Genomic DNA, 16,281 nt, shown 5'->3' with positions numbered 1-16,281 from the left:
CTGAAAATGCAATGGTGTACACAGTGATATGTAGTGTAACAGTTACACAGTAAAAAACTGAACAACCTGTGCTTTTTATATACCACACAGTGTAGAACGTTTTATTACCTGATTGAACAGTGAATCATTCTCCCTCAGTTCTGTTAATAGATAGACTTAATGTGCTATGCGTAAGAAAAATTAAAAATGTATAGTGACAGACTATACAAGGAAGTAAAGACCACATTTGAAATAGCAAATATTACAGATTGCATGGACTATAATGTGCAGTATAAATAATAAATCTTGATGGCAGTGCTAGAACCAAAGTGTTAATACAAAACGGTATACCATTTCATGTAATGATCTTCTCACAGCCTTTTTTGTGGTGTCGTTGATTTACTGTTAACATTTTTGTTGTGTAGATTTAAGTGGTGTGGTGGCTGTGCAGGCATCAGACTACAAATTCAGATGTGTATGGTTTGTATGGTTAGATCTCTTCTAGTTCTTATGGTTTGGAGGTCATGCATTTAAGATGGTCTTTTCCTCCAGCAAGATTTAATGTATGTGAAAATGTCAAGCTACAGTGTGCTTTAGATCACGTATTATGTTGTGGGTTAACTAATAACTAACTGGCCATGTGAACCAGATCGCAGGCCAAAAGGTGGTGAGCACATTTTTTAGTTGTGTCATTGGCCAATCATTTGCCGAAAAATGTCTGGTAAACCATCATGTGACTTTGTGTTCTATGTTGCTAGTGTAGTTTTTTTTTTTTATTTATTTAATTTGCAGTATCATTTGAACAGCTGTAAGATATGTCAATATTAATACGGAAACACTACCACTCTTTTGCAGATTCAGCAGAAGCAACAGGACTTGCAGCAGCAGCAGAAGCAGAAGCGACTAGGAGTGGTGGAACAACACAACCACATCTTGCAGAAAGTACTCCAACAGCGCCAAGAACAGCAGCAGCTGTTACAGCAACACCAGAGCCATTTTATACAACAGCAGAAGTCGCACCAAGATCAACAGAAATCAAATCAGCAGACACTTCACCTATTATTGCGCCAGCAAGAAGGAACGGCACACAAATGGTGTGATCAGATGGATCTTCAAAAGCAGCCACCACAAGAAGAACAAACACAGCACCAGCAGTCATGCCTCAGAGTAGAGTTGCAAAAGACACATGAGCACCAACAACAGCAAGAGCATCATAATTTGCAACCACAGTGTCAACAACAGCTATCTCAGAAGCAGGAGTTGGAGCAAGAAATGCAGAAGGATGTACAGAAAAAGGAATTCGTGCAACACGAGCAGCTGCAGCAACCACAGGAAGGCTTACCCCAAAACTCACAACCATCATATCATGTTCACCAGCAACAGCAAACTCAGGAAAGTCACATTGTGCACAACCAGGTTTTATCAGTGCAACAGCAGCATCAGCCCCGTCATCATGTGTCAACTATCAGACAGCCTGGTCCAGGCCCTGGTACAAGAACACTCAGCAGTATACAAAGGTATATTCCAGTGTGTGTGTGTGTGTGTGTGTGTGTGTGTGTGTGTGTGTGTGTGTGTGTGTGTGTGTGTGTGTGTGTTTTGTTTGTTTTTATTTTTTAAGAAAAACACAGTTTGTGATGTCCATGTACTTTGTGAGGATTTGTATTTAACTTCGTGACAACAGCTAGTTCAGTGAGGTGATACTTCTTTCAGACTGTGATTCACTACTGTTTGCAGTATTTTTCCTAGAGAAATAATTAAAATTTAGAAGTCGGAAGTAACTTCTGGCACTAAGACAGGTCCTTGCCATATTCTTTTAGTGCCTATTGTACAGTTGTGCTATTTTGGTTGATCGAGTTCTTTCTTGTTAGAAGATGTTAATATAAATTTGTAGTCACCTATAGTGGACTGATTTGTGAAGCATAGAGACATGTAACAGGAAATAGTATTCACACTAGTTGTTAAGCTCTTGCAGTTTTATTAGTAAAACTACACACATTCATGTACACCAACACCCAAAACTACAGCCCCACTGCCTTAGCGAGAGTGACTATAGATTATTTGTTATTGAAAGCAGTTGCCTGAGGCGATGGAGGTGGGGAGGGGGTAGGTAAAGAAGTGCAAGACAAGAGGGGTGGTGAGGTAGAATGAGACAAGACTTTTGACAGATTATTCAATGGCTGCATAACAAGTCAAAAGGGGTGAGATGTGTAAAGTTAAGGTGAAGCAGTAGGTAAAGTCATTTGTGTGTGGTGTGCAGCATTTTTGACAGCTGGATAATCAAGTTTGCAGTTCACTAAAGTTTTGCAGTGGCCACTTGTGTGAGTAGGTAATTGGTTTCTTGTAACACCCACACAGAGTGCTGTGCAGTGATTACAGATAGCTGATGTATAATACGGCTGCTTTTACATATGGTGATGCCTTTTATTGTGTAAGAAATACTTGTGACTGGACTGTGGTAGGAGATGATGGATAGGCGTTTTAATAACTGTCTAGTGCAGAGTTCTGCTTTTCCTGGTACAGATAAAGTCTGTGATTGCTGTGTTTGGGTGCAGGATGAGTTGGTGATCCTTTGTTCACTGCTCCAGTCAATACTGGCTGTGGTCAAGCAGCTTGGGACTGTTTCCAGCAGGCATAAGTGTGGAAGCCTGGCTGTGGGGATGCAAGGGGCATCACGCACATCCCATGTGTCACCTGCTAGGTCCACTACTGTGGCCACCCTGGATGCTGCTCACATTGAGGGTGATCACCCACCTGTGGTCTAGTGAGAGGTTCCAGGGTATGATGGGCAGCAAAAGATGTTCCAGGTTCCAGTAAAGGTCTTCCCAGTCCCTCTGATGAAGAGGTTTCAGGCACTATCTGTGGCTGATGAGGCCCTGAACCAGGTGCCGCCATTTGTCCTGTTTCAGAGAAAGATTCTCAGCCTGCAAAGTCTGGGCATTCACAGAGGGGTGGTTAATGGTAGTTGGGAGCTCGAGTGTTAGGCACGTAATGGAGCCCCTTCGGAACATGGCTGTCAAGAAGGGGAAGAAATCTGGTGGACACACTGTGTGCATACCGAGGGGAGACATCCCAGATATGTAACAAGTCCTTTTGGATTACGTGAAGAACACAGAGTGCAGCCAACTTCAGTTAGTGGCTTATGTCAGTACTAATGATGTGTGTTGCTTTGTATTAGAAGAGATCCTTTCTGGTTCCTGGCAGCCAGTCTTGCTTGAGAGATGAAGGCAGGGCTCACAATGTTTAGTATTGCCAATAGGATGGCTTGTGGACCTCTGTTACAGAGCTGAGTGGAGAGCCTCAATGAGTGGCTCAGATAGTTCAACTGTGTAGGCTGCAGACTCCTTGACTTGTGCCATAGGGTGGTGGGGTATTATGTTCTTCTCCGTATGTCAGGGGTCCAGTACATGCAGGACATGGGTACACCATTAGTGGGGGCTGTGTGGAGAGGACTGGGTGGGTTTTAGGGGCGGAGGGTCTTGGGAAAGAATAAAAAGGGCATCAGTTTCAAAGAGTGCAGGGCAAACAAAGAACGAGGGTAGACCTAAGAATCATAGGTATTATAGTATTAAATTATTGTAGCTGTGTTGGGAAAGAGACAGAGCTCAAAAGCACTTATAGAAATCCCTGATGCTCAAATCCTTATAGATACTCAAAACTGGCTAAAGCTGGATATAAGTTCAGCCAAAATGTTTACAAAGAACAGAACGGTGTTCAGAAAGGGTAGACTAATTGCAGTTGGTGGTGGCGTGTTTGTTGATGTTAGAAGTAGTCTATCTTGAATTGAAATTGAAGTTCGGTAGTTCCTGCAAGTTAATATGGGTAGAGATTATACTTGACAACCAGAATAAATTATTAATTGTTTCATTTTACTGACCCCGTAATCAGATGATACAGTTGCTGAAAAGTTCAAACAAAACTTGAATATTGTCTCAAATAGGTACCCCACTCGTACAGTTTCGGATTGTTGGTGACTTCAATCTATCCTTGATATTTTGGTGAAAATACATGTTCAAAACTGAGGGTGGCATAAAACAGTGTCTGAAATTGTAGGAAATGCTTTGTATGAAAATTATATGAGCAGTTAGTTAAGGAGTGAACTTAAAGTGTAATTAAGAAGTCAACTTAAAATGTAAGTGGTTGCAAAAACGTACATGAACTCGTAGCAATGAATATCCTAAACAAATAGGATCATCATGATGGATACACAACTTGGTGACCACAAGCTCATTGCACCGAGTCTGAATACCGTAATACACAATTAAATATATATAATTATTTAATTGGATAGATAAAAAATCTGCTCACCAAGCGGCAGCAGAACACACACATAAAAGACTGTTGTGATTGGTAAGCTTTCGGAGCCAGTGGGTTCCTTCTTCAGGCTGAAAGGTTGAAGGGGAAGGAAGAAGGGTGAAGAAAAAGGACTGGAGAGGTCTAGGAAAAGAGGTAGATTTCACACACTTACACACACACACACACACACACACACACACACACACACACACACACACACACACACAAGCAAGCAGATAAAATTCGCTTGCCATCTTCCTAATAGACAGCTTCCATTCCTTCTGAATTAACTATGTCACTATGTAGGTATAAATCAGATGTGAAGTAAATTCAAAGAAATTGTATTGGTAGAAGTTGAGAAATTTATACGAAATAAATTAATAAGTGACAAAGCTGATACCCCATTGTACACAAAACAAGTCAGAACACTGTTGCAGAAGCAATGAAAAAGCATGCTAAATTTAAAAGAATACAAAATCCCCAAGATTGGCTAATTTTTATGGAAGCTCAAAATTTTAAAGGAGTTGAGTGTGGGATGCATTTAATAATTTCCACAACAGAACAGTCTTGAAATCTGGTAAAAAATACAAACAGATTCTGATCATATGTAAAATACACCAGCTGCAAGGTAAATTAATATCCCCCTGTGGGTCCAGGGATTAGAATAGGCCAGAGGTATTCCTGCCTGTCGTAAGAGGAGTCTCTCACTTTTTGGCCTTTATGTGATTGTCCCCTGTCATGTTTGACCTCCATTTTTGAAAATTTCACGAAGAGCGAGCCAATTGGGGAAGGGCGCCTTACATGGTGCATTGTGTCCATCGTGCATTGAGATCTTTAGCCCATTTTCTCGTTGTGGTGCTGCAGTCCAGCTCATTCTCCATCTCTTGGATGTGGACACTTTCTTGGGTGCATTTTCCACCATGCACTACGCAGTGTCACTTTTTGTGCTGATGATGACCATGGACTTCTTTGCACCTCATATCCAGCATCATAGCCAGTCTGTTGTGGTGGGGCTGCCATGTACCCTGTTAGTTGTAGCCCCCTGACAATACAGGAATCTCTCTGCTGATGCCTGGACGTATGCCAAGGAGTAGATGTCTGTCACCCTGGGGCATTGGGACTCTCGGCAAAGGCCAACCTGCCAGGTGACTTTCGCTGTGGCTGTGTGGCACCAGTGGGGAGGGCCCCTGGTCGGAGTGGGTGGCATCAGGGCGGATGACGTGCAATGAAGTGTACCACGTCGTCACTTGCTGGTGATCAAACACCAGCAGTTTCCCCCCCAGGGGGTCCACAACTCTTTTGTGGATACGTGCGTAGCGAGCATGGGACCCCGAGCTAATGTGGCCCTCCTTCCTTTCTGGGCTGCATAACTTCCTTTTCCGCATCCTTCCCTATCCCCCGTCTTCGCCCCCCCTCCCCCTCCTCACCTCTGGCTCTTTTCTTCCCTTTCTCCCCCTCTGGGAGTATGGTTTGTACCTATGTCCGGAGACAGATGCTCGTAAATGTAACGCATTCTTTGCCTTCTCTGCTTGTATGTCTTCATCCTTCCTTTGTCCTTCTCTTTTCCTTACCTCTTCTCTTTACCCTTTTCTCCGCTGTGGCGTTTGAGACCTCTCTTCTTTCCTTTCCCTTTCTTTGTTTTCCCCTTTCTCTTTCTTCCTCCCTGTGTGTGTCTGAAGGTCGACCCACGCATTTTTGTGCGTAGCCGGTGACTGGGTAACGCGTAATTCCCCGCCCCGGGTAGACAGGTAAGACACGTACGTACCCCCTGGTAACGGCCAGGCCCAGGGAGGAGTGATTACCCGAGCTGATACCTTCCGAAAGTGCCGATTGGTCCCTCTGTCCGTTTGTGAGGACGTGTGACCTGAGGTGTGAACAATCACCTAAGGCGGGAGTGCCCTCAGAGAGGGCCCCCACAAGGGAGGAGCGCGCCATCGGAGCCGCCGGTAATCATGGGGGATTCTTCCGCAATGGTTTCCTCACTTTCCACTACGTCTGCTCACAAGCGTAAGTTCACTGAGTCTCAGCCACAGACAGTTCTTCCATCGTTGCCACAGTTCCTTGTTGTTTCTCGGTCTGATGAAGGTCACGACTTCTCCACGGTCAACCCTTTTATTATTCAGAAAGGTGTCGACGCAATTTCAGGTCCTGTAAAGTCTTGTACCAGATTATGGAATGGCACCTTGTTGTTAGAAACAGGCAGTGCCCTCCATGCACAAAAATTGCTGCGTGCTTCACTTCTCCACACCTTCTCTGTCCGGGTGGAACCGCACCGTACTTTAAATTCCTCGCGTGGAGTCGTTTATACACGCTCCCTCGATGGATTGTCTGACGACGACATTCAGCGCTACCTGTCTGACCAGGGCGTAACGGCTGTTCATAGAGTTATGAAAAGGGTTGACACAAACATCATTCCAACCCGCACTGTCTTCTTGACATTTGTCAAAGTTCAACTCCCATGCAAAATCAAAGCAGGCTATGAGATAATTTCCGTTCGCCCTTACGTCCCAAACCCTACGCGTTGCTATCGGTGTCAGCGGTTCAATCACACCAGCCAGTCCTGTTCCAATCCGGCCAAATGTGTTACGTGTGGCAAGGATGCCCATGAGGGTGCTTGTCCACCTCCATCCCCTCGCTGCATCAACTGTATGGGTGACCACACTGCTTCCTCTCGAGATTGCCCCATTTTTAAAGACGAAAAGCTCATCCAGGAAATCAGAGTGAAGGAAAAGGTGTCGACCTTTGCTGCTCGAAAATTATTCGCCAGTCGACAGCCCACCGTGCCTCAGACAGGAAAATACAGCACTCTCCTTGCTTCTCCTCGGCCAACAAAGGAGGCGGCCACGCAGACTTGCGACCTCATCTTTACTGCCACGGTCGTGAGATCGGCCAGTGCAAAGATCGCCCGTTCAACCTCACCACTTTTGCCTGCCCACTCTACGGCTCACCCTTCATCGGGTTCTGCTAAATCTCGAGCCCAAAAGTCAGACGCCAAGACTTCGAAAAAAGAGCATACTCGTGAAGATTTTTTACGTACTCCAACTTCACAACCATCGGTTCCTCCTTCATCTAAACATCATATTTCCAAGAAGGCTACTAAGAAACCCAGTTCATCTCCTTCTCCGCCAAGGCGTGTCTCATCTACAGCACCACCTGGCGGTAATCGCCCTCGGCTGTCTTCTGCGTCGCCGAGGCGCACCGCTGGCGTCCGATCAACCGGCTGATCGCTGGTGGCAGGAGCTGCTCCTGAACAACCTATGGATCAGGATCTTCTGCCTTCGGCTGAATGCCATTCCATGCTGTCGGTCGCAAGCTCTGAGCAGTCGCTAAGTTGACGGCAACCTTGGTCACATTCCTCCATTTTCTGTCCACCCTATGTCCATTATCCACTGGAATATCCGCGGCCTTCGAGCCAATCGGGATGAATTGTCGATGCTCTTACGATCCTACTCGCCGGTCATCTGTCTTCAGGAAACAAAGCTGTGTCCCCATGACCGCTTTGTTCTCCCCCATTTTCAGTCCATCCGATTTGATCTCCCCTCTGTTGAAGGCACTCCAGCACATGGAGGACTCATGATTCTTCTCCATGATACTCTCCATTATCACCCAATCCCCTTAAACACTTCCTTCCAAGCTGTCGCTGTCCGTCTTTCCCTTTCTGGATATACCTTTTCTCTTTGTACTGTATATATTCCATCGTCCACACCAATGGCACGAGCTGATCTCCTTCAGCTTCTTGGACAGCTTCCACCCCCCTATTTGCTGGTTGGGGACTTCAATGCCCACCACCCGCTTTGGGGATCTCCACATCCTAGTCCAAGTGGCTCACTATTGCTAGACGTCTTCCACCAAGCGGATCTAGTTTGCCTCCACGACCAATTTGTCTCATTTGGACCTTTCGGTCGGTACTGTTCCGCTAGCTCGGCGCTTCGAATGGTTCGCATTTGATGACACACACTCGAGTGATCACTTTCCATGTGTCCTTAGACTGCAGCCTCAACTGCCCTATATGCGCCCGTGACGCTGGAAGTTTGCCCAAGCCGAATGGACACTTTTTTCGTCTCTAGCGACATTCAGTGACCGTCACTTTCCCAGCGTCAACAATGAGGTCACACATATTACTGACGTTATTCTTACAGCTGCGGAACGTTCAATACCACGCACCTCCGAATTGCCCCGGCGCCCGGCAGTTCCTTGGTGGAACGAGGCATGCCGTGACGCAATACGTGAGCGGCGACGTGCTCTTCGCATTTTCTGCCACCATCCTACTTTGGCTAACTGTATCCGCTTTAAGCAGTTCCGTGCGCGATGCTGTCGCGTCATCCGCGATAGCAAGAAGGCAAGCTGGAAATTCTTTATTAGCTCATTTAACACCTTCACTCCCTCCTCGGAAGTTTGGAGTCGGATTCGACGGTTATCAGGCGCGCCTAGTTTCTCCCCGGTCTCTGGGCTCACTGTCGCGCGTGATACATTAGTGGACCCAGTCACAATTTCTAACTCGTTGGGTCAGCACTTTGCTGAGATTTCGAGCTCTTCAAATTACCCGCCAGCGTTTCTCCCGAATAAACGTGCAGCGGAGGTGCAACCTCTTGCTTTCTTCTCTCCAAATCGCGAAAGCTATAATACTGTTTTCTCCATGCGGGAACTCTGACATGCACTCTATTCTTCTCGCTCCTCCGCCCCAGGACTGGATGGTATCCACATCCAAATGTTGCTGCATTTATCAACCCATAGTCTGCGTTACCTACTTCGCCTTTATAATCGAATTTGGACTGACAGTACTTTTCACAGACGATGGCTGGAAGCTATTGTCGTTCCTGTTCCGAAACCTGGAAAGGACAAACATCTCCCCTCTAGCTATTGCCCAATTTCTCTCACGAGTAGTGTATGTAAGGTTTTGGAGCGTATGGTGAATTGCCGTTTAGCTTGGTGGCTGGAGTCCCGCAGTCTTTTAACACCTGCCCAATGCGGTTTCCGAAAGCATCATTCTGCAGTTGACCATCTTGTTTCTCTCTCCACTTATATCATGAACAATTTTCTCCAGAAACGCCAAACAGTAGCAATATTTTTTGATCTGGAGAGAGCATACAATACTTGTTGGAGCACAGGCATCCTCCGCACACTGTTCTCTTGGGGCTTTCGAGGTCGGCTGCCCCTTTTTCTTCGCGAATTTATGGCAGAGCGCTCATTTAGAGTGCGGGTGAACACTACTCTCTCCTGTAATTCCTCCCAAGAAAACGGGGTACCCCAGGGCTCCATGCTGAGTGTTGTACTGTTTGCTATTGCCATAAATCCAATTATGGATTGTCTCCTTCCTGATGTCTCGGGCTCACTCTTTGTGGACGATTTTGCGATCTACTACAGAACTCAACGGACCAGCCTTCTTGAACGACGTCTTCAGGGATGTCTCGATCGCCTCTACTCTTGGAGCACCGAAACCGGCTTCCGTTTTTCTCCCAGTAAGACCGTTTGTTTTAATTTTTGGCGACGTAAGGAGTTTCTTCCACCCTCCTTACATCTAGGACCTGTCAAACTTCCGTTTTCGGACATCGCTAAATTCTTGGGTCTTATGTTTGACAGAAAACTGTGCTGGTCCTACCACGTTTCCTATCTTTCGGCTCGCTGTCTGTGATCCCTCAACACCCTCCGTGTCCTGAATGGTACCTCCCGGGGAACGGACCGAGTGGTCCTTCTCCGCCTCTATTGCGCCTTAGTGCGCTCGAAATTGGACTATGGAAGCATAGTTTACTCCTCTGCTCGGCCGTCTATTCTTCGTTGTCTCGACTCTATCCACCACCGTGGATTACGTTTAGTGTCTGGAGCTTTTTACACCAGCCCTGTGGAAAGCCTTTATGCTGAGACTGCTGAACCTCCGCTGTCCAATCGGCAAGCAGTCCTCCTGAGTCGTTATGCTAGACATCTGTCTTCCATGCCTGCTAATCCAACCCACGACATTTCTTTCGACGCCTCCTTTGATGTAGGGTATGCAGGCCGCCCCTCCTCCCTACTACCACCGGGAGTCCGCTTCCGTCTACTGCTCCATTCTCTTTTCTTCCGCTTTCCTAAAACCTTCTTGACAACTTGGGGTACAGCACCGCCTTGGCTCCGTCCCCGGATCTGCCTGCTCTGTGACCTTTGTCAGTTTCCCAAGGATGGTACCCCTTCACTTGTCTATCGTCGGGCATTTCCTGCCCTATGTGCACAAATGAAGGAAGCCACATTTATTTACACTGATGGCTCGAAAACATCGTTAGGTGTAGGGAGTGCCTATATTGTTGGCGTCACCCTGAATCAATTTTGGCTTCCCGACCAGTGTTCGGTTTATACTGCGGAGCTTTATGCTGTTCTCCAGGCTGTCCACTACATCCGCCGCCATCAGCGGATACAGTATGTTATCTGCTCAGATTCTCTCAGCTCTCTCCTCAGTCTCCAAGCTCTTTACCCTGTGCACCCTCTGGTCCACCAGATTCAGGACTGTCTGTGCTTGCCCCACCTGGGGGGCGTCTCGGTGGCATTCCTCTGGCTCCCGGGACACGTTGGTATCTGTGGAAATGAGGCGGCTGATATTGCGGCCAAGGCTGCAGTCTCTCTCCATCGGCCAGCTATTCAATCGATTCCCTTCGCCGATCTACAGAGCGTTTTATGTCGTCATGTTGTTCTTTTATGGCACGCACATTAGTCGACACTTCCCCATAATAAATTGCGGGATGTGAAAGCTCTTCCTTGTTCTTGGACCTCTTCCTCCTGAACGCGTCGTCGGCAGGAGGAAATTTTAACTAGACTCCGGATAGGGCACTGTCTTTTTAGCCATCGACATCTTTTAAGCGGCGATCCTCCCCCACTCTGTCCCCACTGCTCTAAGCTGTGGACGGTAAGACACCTTTTAATTGAGTGCCCTTATTTTACTCCATTACGCGCCCCCGTCTACAGCTGTCGCCTGATATATCATCAATTTTAGCAGATGACACGCGCTCGGCCGATCGCGTTCTCGAGTTTTAGTGCCAGTGAAATGACGTCAGTCATTTGAAGCTTTTTTTGGGGACAACCAACCCCTTTCTGTAGTGGATTTTTAAGCCTTCCTTCTGCTTTTAGTTTCTCCAATTTTTTGAGTTTCGTTCCCATTACTGCTGGTTTCCATTTTCGGTTTTTACTGTTTCCTTAGTCACGGACCGGGTGCTAATGACCATAGCAGTTTTGCGCCCTAAAACCAAACCAAAACAAAACAAAACCAACAGTTTCTAAGTGTTCCAAGTCTCAGTACAATCCAAGAAAGTATGTCCCCTAAATCATTTTCCTCCCTGGCCACACCATGGGAGGAACACCAGGCTAAGGATGGCTGTGAACCTTATTCATCTCGGTTCGTCATATGTATGAGTGATGGGGACTCCTTTGTTTCGATGAAGCCACAGTTTTTTGTAGAGCATTTAGAAGACAAGTTTGGGGAGGTGGAGGGCTTGTCCAAAATGCAATCTGGGTCAGTCTTGATAAAAAAACAGCATCCTCTGCCCAGTCACGGGCATTAATCGCTTGTAACAAGTTGGGAGATGTTTCTGTCACCATCACACCACATAAGAGCTTAAATATGGTCCAGGGTATTATATTCCAGAGGGACCTTCTTTGGCAGTCTGATGATGATCTGCACACCAATTTAGAGCAGTTCGGAGTTCATTTCGTGCGACGCATCCATCAGGGTCCGAGAGATAATCGGGTTGCCACCAGTGCCTTCATCTTGGCCTTCGAGGGTGACATCTTACTCGAGAAGGCCAAGGTGATGGTCTACCACTGTGATGTCAAGCCATATACCCCTCCCCCCATGCGGTGCTTTAAGTGCTGGTAGTTTGTCCATGTCTTCCTGTTGTGCTTCCAATGTCACATGCTGAATTTGTGGACGTCCATCACATCCCAATACTCCATACGCCCTGCCTCCCATCTTTGTCAACTGCGAAGAGCATCATTCAGCTTGTTCGCCAGACTGCAGGATTTTACAGAAAGAGAGGAAAATCATGGAAGACCCTGGACCGGCTGACTTACTCTGAGGCTAAGAGAAAATATGAGTGCCTATATCCTGTGGCTATGACCTCCTCATATGCCACCACTACAAGAACAGTTTTAGCCCCATCAGTTCCACAAATTCCAGTCGGCTCTCAGAGCCAGAAGGCTACACCTGCCCCTTGATGGTGGGGGCACACTTCCTCCCCTGTTGCTCCCGCACCACCTGCCTCAGGAGCACCGCCCCCCCCCAACTATCAGGGACAGCAGTCCCCACTTCTCAGCCAGAGAAGCGTAAGTATTCTTCGGCTTCTCTCGACAGGAAGGGGTCCATTGGGTCACTCCCTTCCCAGGTTTCTGCTAGTGGGAAAGATAATGCCTGCCAGTGGCTGAAGTGCCCAAAAGCTGGTCGTAGGGCTTCACGATCATCTTCAGTCCCAGAGACTGAATCAGTGAAGCCAGAGCAACTCAAGGAGCAGTGAGAAAAGTCCAAAAAGAAGACTCTTAAGACCAAGGAAATTGCGGTGGCACCCACACGACCGCTATCTACGAGCTCTGCGTCTGGGGGTAGGGTGGAGATTCTGGTGTCCACTGAGGACCTAGATCTCACTGGACCCTCAGAAACAATGGATATAGATTGCTCAGGCAATAAGTCGATGGCAGCAGGTGACTCTGAAGCGTAAACTGCCTCATTGAATGTTTCATACCTCCCAGTCTCATGATGTCATCCTTCAGTGTAATTACGGCGGTTTTTTCCACTGCCTGGTTGAGCTATGGCAACTGTTAAGCTTTACACCTGCTTTCTGCATTGCCCTCCAGGAAACCTGGTTCCCAGCAATGCAGACCCCTGCCCTCCGTGGCTATAAGGGATATTACAGCAACCGTAGTGACTATAATCGAGTGTCGGGTGAAGTTTGCGTTTTCGTCCTAAACTCAGTCTATAGTGAAACTAATTTCAGTCTTTAATGAAACTGTGCCCCTTCAGATGCCTCTCGAAGTTGTGGCTGTCAGGATAAGGATGATGCAGGAAATAACTGTCTGCATTGTATATCTTCCTCCAGATGATGCAGTACCCCTGAATGTATTAGCTGCACTGACTGATCAACTCCCCAAGTCGTTTCCTACTTTTGGGAGATTTTAATGCCCATAACCCCTTGTGGGTGGCACCGTGCGTACTAGCCGAGGCAGAGATGTCGAAACTTCACTGTCTCAGTTCGACCTCTGCCTCTTAAATACTAGGGCTGGCACACATTTAATTGTGGCTTGTGGTAGTTACTCAACCATTGATTTATCCATTTACAGCCCAGGACTTCTCTCATCTATCCACTGGAGAGCACATGACGACCTGTGTGGCAGTGACCCCTTCCCCATCTTCCTGTCACTGCCCCGGCATCAGGTCCACAGATGCCTGCCCAGATGGGCTTTAAACAAGGCAGACTGGGAACTTTCACCTCTGTGATCACCATTGACTCTCCTCAGCATCGATGTGATGGTTGAGCAGGTGACAACAACAATCGTTACTGTGGCAGAAAATGTGATCCCTCACACTTTAGGGTTCCGCCTGCGAAAGGTGGTCCCTTGGTGGTCGCCGGAAGTTGCCGAGGCAATTAAGGAGTGTCGGCGAGCTCTACAGCGGCATAAGTGGCACCCTTCCATGGAGCACCTCATAGCCTTCAAGCGGCTCTGTGCCAGCATTCAACAGCTTACCAAAAGACGGAAGCAGGAGTGTTGAGAGAGATGCGTCTCGACCGTTGGGTGCCATACATCACCTTCCCAAGACTGGACGAAGATCAGACATCTTTTTGGGTACCAGACCCCAACAGGTGTGTCCCTGGCATTAACATCAACGGCGTGTTATCTACCGACGCAGACGCCATTGCTGAGTATTATGCTCAAGCCTCTGCGTTCGAGAACTACCCTCCATCCTTTCGCACCCCCAAACGGCGGATGGAAAGGAAAGTCCTCTCATTTGCTACAAGCCACAGTGAACACTATAACACCCCATTTACAGAGTTGGAGCTCCTCAGTGCCCTTGCACATTGCCCTGACACAGTTCCTGCGCCAGATCGGATCCGTGATCAGATGATTAAACATCTCTCATCTGACTACAAGCAACATCTCCTAATCATCTTCAGTCGGATCTGGTGCAATGGCGTCTTTCTATCACAGTGGGAGAGCACCATCATTCCAGTGCTTAAACCCGGTAAAAACCCACTTAATGTGGATAGCTATCGGCCCATCAGCCTCACCAACATTCTATGTATGCTGCTGGAACGTATGGTGTGTCAGGGGTTGGGTTGGGTCGGGCCCTGGAGTCACGTGGCCTACTGGCTCCATATCAGGGCAGCTTCTGCCAGGATTGCTCTACCATTGATAATCTTGTGTCCCTTGAGTCTGTCATCTGATCAGCTTTTTTCAGATGCCAAAACCTGGTTGCCATCCTTTTTGATTTACAAAAAGCATATGACACGACCTGGCGACATCATATCCTTGCCACATTATGTGAGTGGGGTCTCCGAGGCCCTATCTTGATTTTTATCCAAAATTTCCTGTCGCTTCGTACTTTCCATGTCCAAATTGGTGCCTCCCATAGTTCCCCCATATCCAAGAGAATGGGGTCCCGCAGGGCTCTGTATTGGGTGAATGTCTATTTTTAGTGGCCATTAATGGTCTAGCAGTAGATGTAGGGCCGTCCGTCTCATCTTCTCTGTATGCAAACAACTTCTGGATTTCATACTGCTCCACCAGTACTGGTGTTGCTGAGCGGCGCATACAGGGAGCCATCCACAATGCGCAGTCATAGGCTCCAGCCCACTGTTTCCAGATTTCGGCCGAAAAGTCGTTTGTTATGCACTTCTGTGAGCATCGTACCATTCATCCGGAACCGGAACTTTACCTTAATGATGATCCACTCACTGTAGTGGACACACATCAATTCTTAGGACTGGCTTTTGACTCCTGATTGTCTTGGCTTTCTCACCTCCTTCAGCTTAAGCAGAAGTGCTGGCAGCACCTCAATGCCCTCCGCTGCCTGAGCAACACCAACTGGGTTCAGATTGCTCTATGCTGCTGCAGCTTTAACGAGCCATTGTTCAATCCCACCTTAACTATGGGAGTCTGGTTTATAGTTCGGCAGCACCCTCAGTGTTGCGTTCACTCGACCCAGTGCACCACTGTGGTGTTCGCCTAGCGACAGGAGCTTTTAGGACGAGTCCAGTGGGCAGCGTCCTGGTGGAAGCCGGAGTCCCTCCATTGCAGGCGTGCGCAATTGCTCTCCAGTGAAATTGCACATGTTCGTAGTTCTTCTTCACATCTGAATTACTGTCTCATTTTACCGCCCACGGCGGTTCATCTCCCGCATCGGCGGCCCAGGTCAGGACTTACAATTGCAGTTCATGTGCGATGCTTTCTCTCTGAACTGGAGTCCTTGCTTTTACCACTTATACTTGAGGTTCATTCACGAACACCTCCATGGTGTACACCTAGGCCGCAGCTTTGTCTGGACCTTTCACATGGCCCTAAGGACTCAGTTAACCGTGCGACTCGCCGCTGTCACTTCATCTCGATTCTCGACATGTACTGGGGCCATGAGGTGGTTTACACCAATGGCTCGATGGCTGATGGTCACATTGGCTTTGCCTATGTTCATGGAGGACATATTGAACAGCACTCCATGCCAGATGGCTGCAGTGTTTTCACTGCAGAGCTTTTGGCCACATCTCGTGCTCTTGAGCACATCCACTGATGCCCAGGCAAGTCATTTTTCCTTTGTACTGTCTCCTTGAGCAGCCTACAAGCTATCAACCAGTGCTACCCTTGTCATCCTTTGGTAGTGACCATCCAGGAGTCCATCTATGGCCTAGAATGGTCGAGTCGTTCGGTGGTGTTTGTGTGGACTCCAGGTCACGTCGGAATCCCAGGCAACGAACTTGTCGATAGGCTACGCGGAAACCGCTTATTGAGATCGACTGCTCTGAAACTGACCTGCATTCAGTATTACGCTGCAAGGTTTTGTGGCTT

At 47.6% G+C, this 16,281-nt stretch overlaps 1 protein-coding gene across 1 annotated transcript in view; it reads left to right on the top strand.

Annotated features, from left to right (window-relative positions):
* Positions 1-16,281, top strand: part of LOC126101386 (putative mediator of RNA polymerase II transcription subunit 26) — a 139,467-nt gene that overhangs the window by 86,020 nt on the left and 37,166 nt on the right. The window contains exon 4 of the mRNA XM_049912051.1: positions 835-1,496. Coding sequence (XP_049768008.1) covers positions 835-1,496 — 662 coding nt within the window. The remainder of the gene's footprint in view (positions 1-834; positions 1,497-16,281) is intronic.

Source organism: Schistocerca cancellata, chromosome 9 (assembly GCF_023864275.1).
Source record: "Schistocerca cancellata isolate TAMUIC-IGC-003103 chromosome 9, iqSchCanc2.1, whole genome shotgun sequence".
Taxonomy (NCBI): domain Eukaryota; kingdom Metazoa; phylum Arthropoda; class Insecta; order Orthoptera; family Acrididae; genus Schistocerca; species Schistocerca cancellata.
Note: the sequence above shows the minus strand (reverse complement) of the source record. Positions and strands in the feature narration are given on the sequence as shown.